The sequence below is a fragment of the Mandrillus leucophaeus genome, unplaced genomic scaffold (genome assembly GCF_000951045.1).
Source record: "Mandrillus leucophaeus isolate KB7577 unplaced genomic scaffold, Mleu.le_1.0 Scaffold420, whole genome shotgun sequence".
In the NCBI taxonomy this organism is placed as follows: Eukaryota; Metazoa; Chordata; class Mammalia; order Primates; family Cercopithecidae; genus Mandrillus; species Mandrillus leucophaeus.
The window spans coordinates 7653-18692 of NW_012104477.1; the positions used below are offsets into that span (position 1 = coordinate 7653).

Consider the following 11040-nt stretch of genomic DNA (forward strand, 5'->3'; position numbering starts at 1 on the left):
TTAGCCAGGATGGTCTCGATCTCCTGACCTCGTGATCCACCCGCCTTGGCCTCCCAAAGTGCTGGGATTACAGGCTTGAGCCACCGCGCCCGGCCAACTATTTTTTTTTTTTTTCTTAGCCCCCAACCTGCTACCCATATTGCAGGGGGCTAGCTTACTTCTCTACAAAGTGGGTGTCTGACCAAGTTGCTTCCATCTCTCAAAAATTTTCTGAAATGATAAGTTTATAAAATCAATGAATGATTGTGAGGTCTGGACTTCTAAAAATAAAATAAAAATAAGTAAATGAACAAAAAAACCTTTTTGAGTCCAACTTGTATCACTTTGTCTTAGAACTAAGAAAGCAAGAAAGTATGCATTTTTGTATTAACTTCTTTGCAGTGATTTAGTTCTATTAAAACCCTTATTTTTCTCATTTCAGGGATATTATGATATAGATAGTGAAGTGTTTTTAAGTTTGCCTTGCATCCTTGGAATCAGTGGAGTATCTGAAGTCATCAAAACCACACTGAAAGAAGATACAGTTTCTGAGAAACTCCAAAGCAGTGCATCCTCAATCCATGGTCTCCAACTACAGTTAAAACTTTGATTCTCAAATGCAATTTAAGAGGCTGGACTTCTACCTAAAGGGAAAAGTCATTTAATTTTACCAGTATATATAGGTTTGAGAATTTCTGTATCCTGCTATTTATCCTTACAAACTGCTTGGTTAAAGTAGAGGGTTTCTTGATTAGCTCTGTGATTTAAATCCTTAAGAAGTTACATAAGGAGGGGAAAAATTAATTTTATTTGGGGTTCTTGAGATATCTATGCTGTTCTTTAAATCTACAGCAGGGGTAAACATTCATCTGAAGTATGCATCAATTTAAATCATATATCCTAAACTAAAAGCACAGTTCACACTTTGGGAATATTTTATAAGTAATACATCTTTAAAAGAAAATTACCCTTTGACTTTGATAATAAACATAAGTTCAAGGCCCAGTATGGATTTACAAAATCTGTATCAATTGTACATTCACAGGATCCACAGCTTAAGTTACTAATGTTTCTTGTGTAAAATCCTGTTGGTAGTACTAGTAAAGCATTATATTTCCCTTCTTCAAATTAATTAGCTACCAAAAAATGGAAAAGAATTTTACATGCACTTTAAAACAGAAAATGGAAAGTGAATTTTTAAAATGATATGCATTAAAAGTTTAATTTAATTTCCAGTGGGACTTTATGAAATTTTCTATAACTTCTTCCTGGAGTATATAAGATCTCCAACATCTCATAAACTAATTGTGATATTAGTAGAACCATACACAAATGTATATTTTTAGTGGAAATAGATTATGAATGAAAGCCAAGCAGCTTACTTTAGAGCCCAACTATGAGATTTTCATTAAAAACATTGGTCATAATAGGGAGAGGTCGAACGGACTCTCCCCATTATTTGTTCTGAGCAAATCCTTTAACCTCTCCTGATCATACAGTTCAGAGCACACTCTTTGGTGATAGATCAACAGCAATATTTTCTTATGTGAAAGATAGCTTATTGTTACTATTGTGACATTACAACTGATAGTAACAGTTAACATTAACACTTCATATATACCAGCCAGCATGATAAGCACTTTATTATTTTACTGAATCCTCACAACAGCCCACAGAGGTAGGGACTATTACCATCATCATTTTATAAAAGGAAATTGAGGTTTAGGCCTCAAGAAGTCTTGGCGATTAAGGGGCACTTATCCATACAACCTCTACTTTTTCTAGGCACTAAAAGGGGGAAAAGGCTTAACAGCCAAAATAGTTATCAAAAGACCCTAAAGTTGGGGTCCTATATACCATGAAAGGATTACTTTCATTCTCATGTAAGGGCATGCTTTTATAGAAAACAAACATGGGCTGGGCGTGGTGACTCATGCCTGTAATCCTAGCATTTTGGGAGCCCGAGGCAGGCAGATCACGAGGTCAGGAGATCGAGATCATCCTGGCTAACGAGCCTGTCTCTACTAAAAATAAAAAAAATTAGCTGGGCGTGGTGGCAGGCACCTGTAGTCCCAGCTACTTGGGAGGCTGAGGCAGGAGGATGGCATGAACCCAGGAGGCGGAGCTTGCAGTGAGTGGCGATCACACCACTGCACTCCAGCCTGGGCGACAGAGCGAGACTCCATCTCAAAAAAATAAAAAGTTTAAAAATTTGCCAGGTTTGGTGCTGTGCACCTGTAGTTCCAGCTACTCAGGAGGCTGAGGCAGGAGGATTGCTTGAGCCCAGAAGTTCAAGATTACAATGAGCTATGATCATGCCACTGCACTCTAGGCAACACAGTGAGACCCTGTCTCTAAAAAAATAAAAATAAAAATAAATCAAGCATATAATAGGTTAATCTAGACGGAGATAGGAGGGTTTATAAGGGCAGACACATCCTAGGTAAAGAGGAAATAGGCAAACTAACACTGTTTTAGTGTAATAAGGAATGCTTATAATGATGAACTTTAGTCATAAAGAAAAGGTGAAATTATATTCAGTAACCCATGTTTAGGAAAGCAGAAAAGTATTTAATATGCTTGGAAAGATTCCCACCAGAGTTAACTGGATAAAAACCTTGGACATTTGAAGAGAAAAGCATTTAGGTCTATGTAATTTCAATATGCACGCGAATTAGTTCATGTTACCCTAACAATGTATTCTTACTGTCCTTTTTTATGAAATAGGAAAGTAAAACTGAAAGAACTATTGTTTTTAAAACTAGCCTTTTCTAATATTTGATATCTAAAGTTAGATAATATGTAATATGCTTTTGAACAATAACCAGAAAATATTGTATAATAAATTACCAATAACTCATTAATTATAAAAGGAACATGTCAATACAACAAATGTTTATTTAACACCTACTGTTATTCCACATACTGTGTTAGAATTTGACTCTTTGAAGATGAATAATAGTCTTTGCCCTCTGGAAGGCCACAATGAAGGAGTAATTCTCTGTATCAGATATTTCTTTGAGTGTTAAGTATATTAGTAATCATGTTGTAAATCCCAGTGTAAGTCAAGAAGCAATATCACCACCACCACCTCCCTATGATTTTGTGATAATTTGACATTCTCAATGCTTGTTAACTTTCATGTTTTTATTTTTACAAAATCATGCAGAGCTTGTTACAATTTTTAGTGGGGTTTGGATTAAAATGCTTTTTTGATGTAGCAGAAGACAAATTTTTTTCCATTTTCCATTGTTTTCCTTAAATATTAAGAATAATGAACAAAATAAACTGATTTCAAAATCACCAGATGATCCTTCATTTATTAAGTGAAAGGAAACATTCAGATTAAGGAGATTTTTTCATACAATTCACACAGCACCCAGGATATTTAGTTATTTTGTGTAAAATGAAGAGACTAGATTTTATCAATTGTTTTCAAACTTTTAAAAATTATTTTTAGCAAGAAAACTTTTTAAATCTTTTTGTTTTTGAGCCAGGTTCTCACTATATTGCTCAGGCTGGACTCAAACTCTTCGGTTCAAGTAATCCTCCTGCCTCAGCCAATGGAGTAGCTGGGACTGCAGGTGCACCATCAGCTTGTGTTTTCATCTGTGATAATCGGGGGATTTAAAATTCTCCACTAATATATGTGAGGACAGAAATCAAAATGCCTAATGAGTGGAAAAAAACTCATATTTAGTGTTGAAATGGCAAGCAACTTTCAAAAGCATTTCAACTACTGTTACCTTCACATCAAAAAATTAACTGATTTTGCATATTTCTAAAACCACAAAGACTTTTTCCCCACACACATTCAATCCTTCATGGTTCCAATGAAATAGATAAGAAGTTAACACTGTATATTGAGGTAGTGTTGACCCTGAAAGATTGCAAAAGACTTATAGTAAACATGCAGCAAGAAAGCTTTTTAAACAATATATTGCTGGGCACAGTGGCTCACACCTGTAATCCTAGCACTTTGGGAGGCTAAGGTGGGAGGATCACCTGAGCCCAGGAGTTCTGAGGCCAACCTGGGCAACAAATTGAGACCTCATTTTTACAAAAAATTAGAAAATTAGCTGGGCATGGTGGCACACGCATGTGGTCCCATATACAAGGGAGGCTGAGGCAGGAGGATCACGTGAGCCAGGGAGGTTGAGGCTGCAGTGGGCCATGTTCACACCACTGCACTACAACCTGGGCAACAGAACAAGGCCGTGTCTCAAAAAATATATAAATAGGCTAGGCGCAATGGCTCAGGCCTGTAATCCCAACATTTTGGCAAGCTGAGGTGGGTGGATCACCTTAGGTCCAGAGTTCAAGACCAGCCTGGCCAACATAGTGAAATCCTGTCTCTACTAAAAATATAAAAAATTAGCTGGGTGTGGTGGTGGGCACCTGTAATCCCAGCTACTCAGGACGCTGAGGCAGGAGAATCACTTGAACCTGGGAGGCAGAGGTTGCAGTGAGCCGAGATCACACTATTGCACTCCAGCTTGGACAGAAAGAGCAAAACTCTGTCTCAAAAAAAAATAAATATATATATATATACACACACACACACAAAATTTATTTTAATATAAATTTACATTTATTTATAAACTATATAAATAATATTACCTGGCATTCCTCCAATTCATAAAGGTACAGTTGCTCTAATTAAAGGGACTCCTGGTTAAGCCATGGCTTTAAGAACAGTTTGAAAACCCCATTGCTTTTAAAAGACATAAAACAGCAAGTAAAATGGAAGGACAGACTGACCTCTAGTTTGGTGTGACTGGAGCTGTATGCTTAACTAAGGAGCTGGAAAACAGGCGGAGGTTGCAGTGAGCCGAGATGGTGCTACTGCACTCCAGCCTGGGCGATGGAGTGAGACTGTCTCAAAAAAAAAAAGAAAAGAAAAGAAAAACAATACTTATTGGAATAGTCTATATTTGTGTGTGTTAACAACTGTTTATAATGATGCTTCTACAAGCTTTCAGTTACGCCCTCCTTGTGAATGTGACCTTCATTTAGATGCCAACTTTGAAGGGAATCAATACCACAGCCTTGTTCTCATTAGGGCTGTACTAAAATAATTGAAACTGTCACACATCTCATCATCAAACTCAAAATTGTACAATACCTTGAATGACACTGTGGTTATAAAACTGACGGTGATGTGTAATGATGACTAATGTAAGTTACCATGAAGAATTTTTATGGGAAGTAAAAATTCAATTAAGATGAAGTACCTACCCTTGCATTGTGCAAGGCAATGAAGATCTGAAGTAAGCCTGCCTTCAAGGGCTTAGATTTTGACAGTGACAGGTACAAAAATACAGCACCAGGTAAAATACGGCCTGTATTATCATTTATGTCCGGGTACAGGAGAAAGCTGACTTTAGGAATGGTTTCCTGGAGAAGAAATTACTATCTGGCTTCTCGTGAAACAAAGGCTCTACATTTTAACCTTGCCAACGTAGTATGAAGGTCTTTAAAGCTTAAAAAAAAATCACTAATTAGAGGAACACTGGGCATCATCTAATGCAAGTGTATCACTTTACAGTCGGGAGAAACGTATGCCTGAGCTAGAAATGCACTAGCCTACCATTATCACAAGGGCAAGTCAGTGACACAACACTCTGACTGCCAGTGCAGTGCCCTCCCACTGGATCAATCAGTCATTAAGGCTCATTGGCAAGCCCTTGGTACTTCTTCCCTTTCCGGCACTAGCTTCCTCAAGTCGACTCTGTGAAATACCTGCCAATCTTATCCTGAACCAGAGTTTCGACCCTCGGAACAGTCTTGCCCACATCTTTGGGACCTGATGCGTCCTGCTGAATCCGGCACTCGAGGGTAGGGTTGGTTGGAACCCACCCCGTCAAGTCTCTCTCAATCCCACACCGCATCCACCCTTGCCCGCAGGATGGCGGCCCGGAAGTGACGTAGTGGAAACGGAAGTGATGTTTTGGTTCCGACTTCCCGTTGTTTGAGGCCGGGTCAGGGGTGTGCGATTGTGTGGGACGGCCTGGGGCAGCCCAGCAGCGGCTGACTTTCTGCCTGCGGGAAAGGGAGTCGCGAGTGGGTCGTCATGGCGGTGTCGGAGAGCCAGCTCAAGAAAATGGTGTCCAAGGTGAGGCTGCGACGCGCTCGCTCTCCAGCGCGCGCCCACCGCTCCCTTCCGCGCCCTGCCGAGTCCGTCCCGGCCCAGCCAAACAAGCTTCCCAGACGGGCCGGAAGCCCCAGTACAGCTCTTAGCCACCTTCTCAGACCCCCGCCCCGAGGCGCCTGTCGCCTGGTGCGGGAATCCCCGTACGGGAGCTGGGAGGGTGGGGGGCGGCGACAGTCGACAGAGACGTGGAGTGGAAACTGCCTGACACCTGCCGCCCACCCGCCCTTCTCTCTTCCACAGAGTTTGGAGCTGTCTGTGGGGCAGTGTGGTTTTTCGTCTTAGTTTCTATAAACACAAAGACGGAATCGTATTTAGTTCTAGATCTGAGGCAATCCTCTATTCCTGTCCCAATCCAGGGATCCTCCAGTCTAAGCCTTTCTTTTGCCGACCTGCAGAGATTGTGGCCTTTTCAGTTTTGTATTCTCCAGAAAAGTCCAGGGAAGCCAAAATACCAGTCCCTTACTGAAATACCATTACCGTTTCAGGGATTTGCTAAGAGTAACTACTCTTAAGTGTATGCTGCTTATAATGCGTATTTATTTGCTTTGAGCTTAATCTATGATCTTCACGACTCAAGGCTAGTTATTTTTTTTTTTCAATTTTTAAAAAAGCAGTTAAGCATTTTGTATTTTAAAGCCATGATTTATTTATATAATTACTTCAAACGTGGCACCTCACACCAGAGTGGAATGGCTTTTGTTATGTTTTGTTGTAATTTTCCAAAACTGTGTAAAATGATTGAGAGTTGAGTCTTGACCAGTTCAACGTGTTAGCTTCGGATAGTTTTGTCAAAGCAAGAATGGTAGCAATCAGCGGTTTAAGCGGTTTCAGTTTTTAATAAAACACACTATTATGTATAAAACATTTTTAAAAACGGACTTTTTCCAGTTAAATCGCCCCCATAGTCCTTGATTGAAGACCAAGTAACCTCTAAAGAGAAAGTGACAGTTTTCAAAATAAAGCATACCTTAGTTGTGTAATCATGTATTTTAGGCTTATTGGTTTTGTTTTGACAAACTAGTTATCCTTAGTTACAGAGGATGTGTGGGAAGCCATAGAAGATTGTGACCCAGGTAAAGATCCATGTTGTAACTTTTATATATCACTTTTTGAAAAAACGGTATATTGTTTTACATAGTATGTAGCTGAAGAGTATCTGTTCCATTACTTTTTTTTTTTGAGTGTCTTGCTCTGTCACCCAGGCTGGAGTGCAGTGCCCCGATCTTGGCTCACTGCAATCTCCGCCTTCCAGGTTCAAGCAATTCTCCTGCCTTCGCCTCCCAAGTAGCTGGGATTACAGGCGCCCACCACTTCACACAGCTGATTGTTGTATTTTTAGTAAAGTCGGGGTTTCACCATGTTGGCCAGGCTGATCTCCATCTCCAGACCTTAGTATTCCCTCTGCTTTGGCTTCCCAAAGTGCTGAGATAACAGGCGTGAGCCACCACTCCTGGCCTCCATGACATTTTTGATCTTTAAATTGATAGCATAGTCATTAAGATTTATTCCTTGGGCCGGGCGCAGTGGCTCACACCTGTAATCCTAGCACTTTGGGAGGCCAAGGCAGGTGGATCACCTGAGGTCAGGAGTTCAAGACCGGCCTGATCAACATGGTGAAACCCCGTCTCTTCTAAAATACAAAAATTAGCCGGGCATGATGGCGGGTGCCTGTAATCCCAGCTGCTTGGGAGGCTGAGACGGGAGAATCGCTTGAACCCGGGAGACGGTGGTTACAGTGAGCCGAGATGGAGCCACTGCACCCCAGCCTGGGTGGCTGAGCAAGACTCCGTCTCAAAAAAAAAAAAAAAAAATTTATTCCGTAATGTATGTGTATATTCATATAAAGAGCAAGAATATTCAAATATTAGCTTATTTTTTATACCCTAATTAAGTTTCCTAAGCGTCCTCTAGAGAAACCTGCCATCAAAGACAAAGGCAAGGCATGTTCAGAAGATATTTTATACCTCTGCCTGCCTCCCCCTGCAGCCAACCTGTGATTACTCTAGAAACAAAAACAGATAGAGAAGAGGTAGGAGAGGGCATTCTACCTGTCTTTTGGTCCTTGGCTCAGTATCTGGAAAATTGAGACTCCTGTATGTGATTATGACGATTCTGAGCATCAGCATCTGTTCTGTCTAACCTATGAATTTTAGACAGGTAAGAATAGCAAGTAGAGTAATAGAAGCAGTTGTGGGGCTCCTTCCTCCTAAAGAAGGGCTTGAAATGTTTTTCTTTCAGCTGGTGTGGTCTGATGTAAGAATTGTTAGCCAGGACCCTGCACTCATGGCTAGGGTGAAGGTCATTATTGTTTTCTCTTTATCTGATTGTAGGCTCTCCACACCCATCATGGTACTCTGGCCATCTGCCTTATGTTTTGTATGTATATTATAAAAGATCTTTTTTCCCCTTGAGCATTATCTTAGCTCCCAATTTCAACATAACTTTTAACACCCTTCTCTGTTATCATTTTTGCAATTAACAGAGGTATATTTATACCAGATTAGTCCTTCTTGCTTTAAAGAAACAACTTTCCACTTTAGATGTTTCATGCATACAACCACTTATATTTTTACATAGTTTATTTACAGTATTTCTAGAGGCGCAGTCACTGCTAAATGAGTAGAAGAAAATTGTGGGCCTGGTGTGATGGTTCATGCCTGTAATCCCAGTACTTTGGGAGGTAGAGATGGGAGGATCACTTGGGGCCAGGAGTTCAAGATCAGCCTGGGCAACATAGCTAGACCCTGTCTCTACAAAAAATTTAAAAATCAGCCAGACTTGGTGGCATGCACCTGTAGTCCTAGCTACTTGGGAAGCAGAAGCAGGAGGATTACTTAAGCCCAGGAATTCAAGGTTACAGTGAGCTATGACAGAATGAGAACCTATCTCAAAAAGTAAAAAATGAAAAAAAATTTAAACAATAACAAAATTGGCCAAGTGCGGTGGCTCATGCCTGTAATCCCAGCACTTTGGGAGGCTGAGGTGGGCAGATCACTTGAGGTCAGGAGTTTGAGACCAGACTGGCCAACATGGTGAAACCCTGTCTCTACTAAAAATACAAAATTAGCCAGACATGGTGGTGCGTGCCTGTAATCCCAGCTACTCAGGAGGCTGAGGAAGGAGAATTGCCTGAACCTGGGAGGTGGAGGTTGCAGTGAGCTGAGATCACGCTACTGCACTCCAGTCTGGGTGACAGAGCAAGATTCCATCTCAAAAACAAATAAATAAAAATAATAAAATAAAGATTGATATGTCCCTCACACTGTTTTAGGCTCTAGGGATGCAGCAGTGAACAATCAGACAGAAAAAAACTCTGCTTCTGGAATTTAAATTTTTATAGAAGACAATAAATAACTCAATAAATACATCAAGTAGTATGTTGGAAAGTGATAAGTGCTTTAGAGAAAATAAAGCAGGAAAGGGAAATGGGGCGTGCTAGGGTGTGGAAATGGGATGAGTCACAGTTTTGTATCTGATAGTAAAGAGAGGTCTTTCTGAAAAAATCTATTTGAGCTCACCTGAGAGAGGTAAAGAAACTATGTGGTTGGCATGGGGCTCACACCTGAAATCCAAGCATTTTGGGAGGCCGAAGCTAGAGGATCGCATTGAGGCCAGGAGTTCCAGACCAGCCTGTGCAACATAGCATGACCTTGTCTCTTCTCTACTAAAAATATAAAAAAATTAACCAGTCGTGGTGCATACCTCTAATCCCAGCTACTTGGAAGGCTGAAATGGGAGGATCACTTGAGCCCAGGAGTTTGAGGTTGCAGTGAGCTGTGATCACACCACTGTACTCCAGCTTGGGTGACAGAGCGAGATCCTGTCTCAGGAGAAAAACAAACCTGGAACAATCTGGGGTAGGAACATTTCAGAAAGAAGGAGAAACAAATGCAAAGGCTCATAGACAGAAGTTTGTCATGCATGATAGAGGGACAACAAAGGATGGTATGGTGGCTGGACTGAAGTGAGCAAGGGAGGAAGTGGTGGTATGGATCTAGACAGATCCATGGTATGGATCATCAATGGTATGAGAGGTTTAGAGGACCTTGCAGGCCATCTTAAGGACCTTGGCGTTTACTTGGAGTATGATGAAAAGCCATTGCTCTGTTTCAGCTGTTAGCAATATTACTCTAGCTGCTATGTTGAGACTAGACTGTAGTGGGTTAACGATGGAGGCAGAGACACCATAAAGAGGCTGTTGCAGTAATCTAGGTGAGAGGTGTTGGTGGCTTAGACCAGGACTGTAGCTGTGGAGATACCGGATGTATGCTGAAGGCAAAGCTAACAGGATATTTTGACAGATTGGCTGTGGATGTGAAGAAAAGAGAGGGCATCAAGGATAACGTCAAGGTTTTTGGCCTGAGCACCTGGAAGGATATGTATGTATACACATATGGAAGACATTGGAGAAGTAAATTTGGGGGGAAGATAAGGAGTTCAGTTTTGGTCATGTTCAATTTGACATTCATTAGATATCCAAGGGGCAATGTCAAATTAGTAATTGTATATATGTTTTCTGGAGTTCAGAAAAAAGGTTAAGATTGGAAAATTTTAATTTGAGGGTTTTCAACATATAAATTATATTTTCAGCCATGAGGGAGATCAAAGGAATGAGTTTAGATAGAGAAGAAGACCAAGGACTTAGCCTGCACTCAATAATAATTGGTTAGGTTAAGAGAACAAGCCAGCAAAGAAACTGAGAAGGCACAGAGTTCAGGAGAACAGTTGATGTCCTGGAAATCAAATGAAGAACATATTTTAAGAGAAAAGGGGCTGGCCATAATGGCTCATGCCTCTAATCCGAACACTTTGGGAGGCTGAGGTGGAAAGATTGCTTGAGCCTAGAAGTTCAAGACTAGCCTGGGCAACATGGTGAAATCCAGCTCTATCAAAAATATACAAAAATT

At 40.7% G+C, this 11040-nt stretch overlaps 1 protein-coding gene and 1 long non-coding RNA gene across 3 annotated transcripts in view; both read left to right on the forward strand.

The window, feature by feature from the left end:
• The window catches only part of LOC105548739, a 7017-nt gene extending 3732 nt beyond the window's left edge, over positions 1 to 3285 (forward strand). Inside the window, exon 3 of the long non-coding RNA XR_001007439.1 lies at positions 422 to 3285. This is a non-coding gene — a long non-coding RNA (uncharacterized LOC105548739). The remainder of the gene's footprint in view (positions 1 to 421) is intronic.
• A 1701-nt stretch (positions 3286 to 4986) lies between these two features.
• TSG101 (tumor susceptibility 101) overlaps positions 4987 to 11040 on the forward strand; it is a 64410-nt gene continuing 58356 nt past the window's right edge. For both annotated transcript variants that reach the window (XM_011992912.1, XM_011992911.1), the window contains exon 1: positions 4987 to 6094. In XM_011992912.1, the coding sequence (XP_011848302.1) occupies positions 6053 to 6094 (42 nt within the window). In that variant the 5' untranslated portion in view covers positions 4987 to 6052. The remainder of the gene's footprint in view (positions 6095 to 11040) is intronic.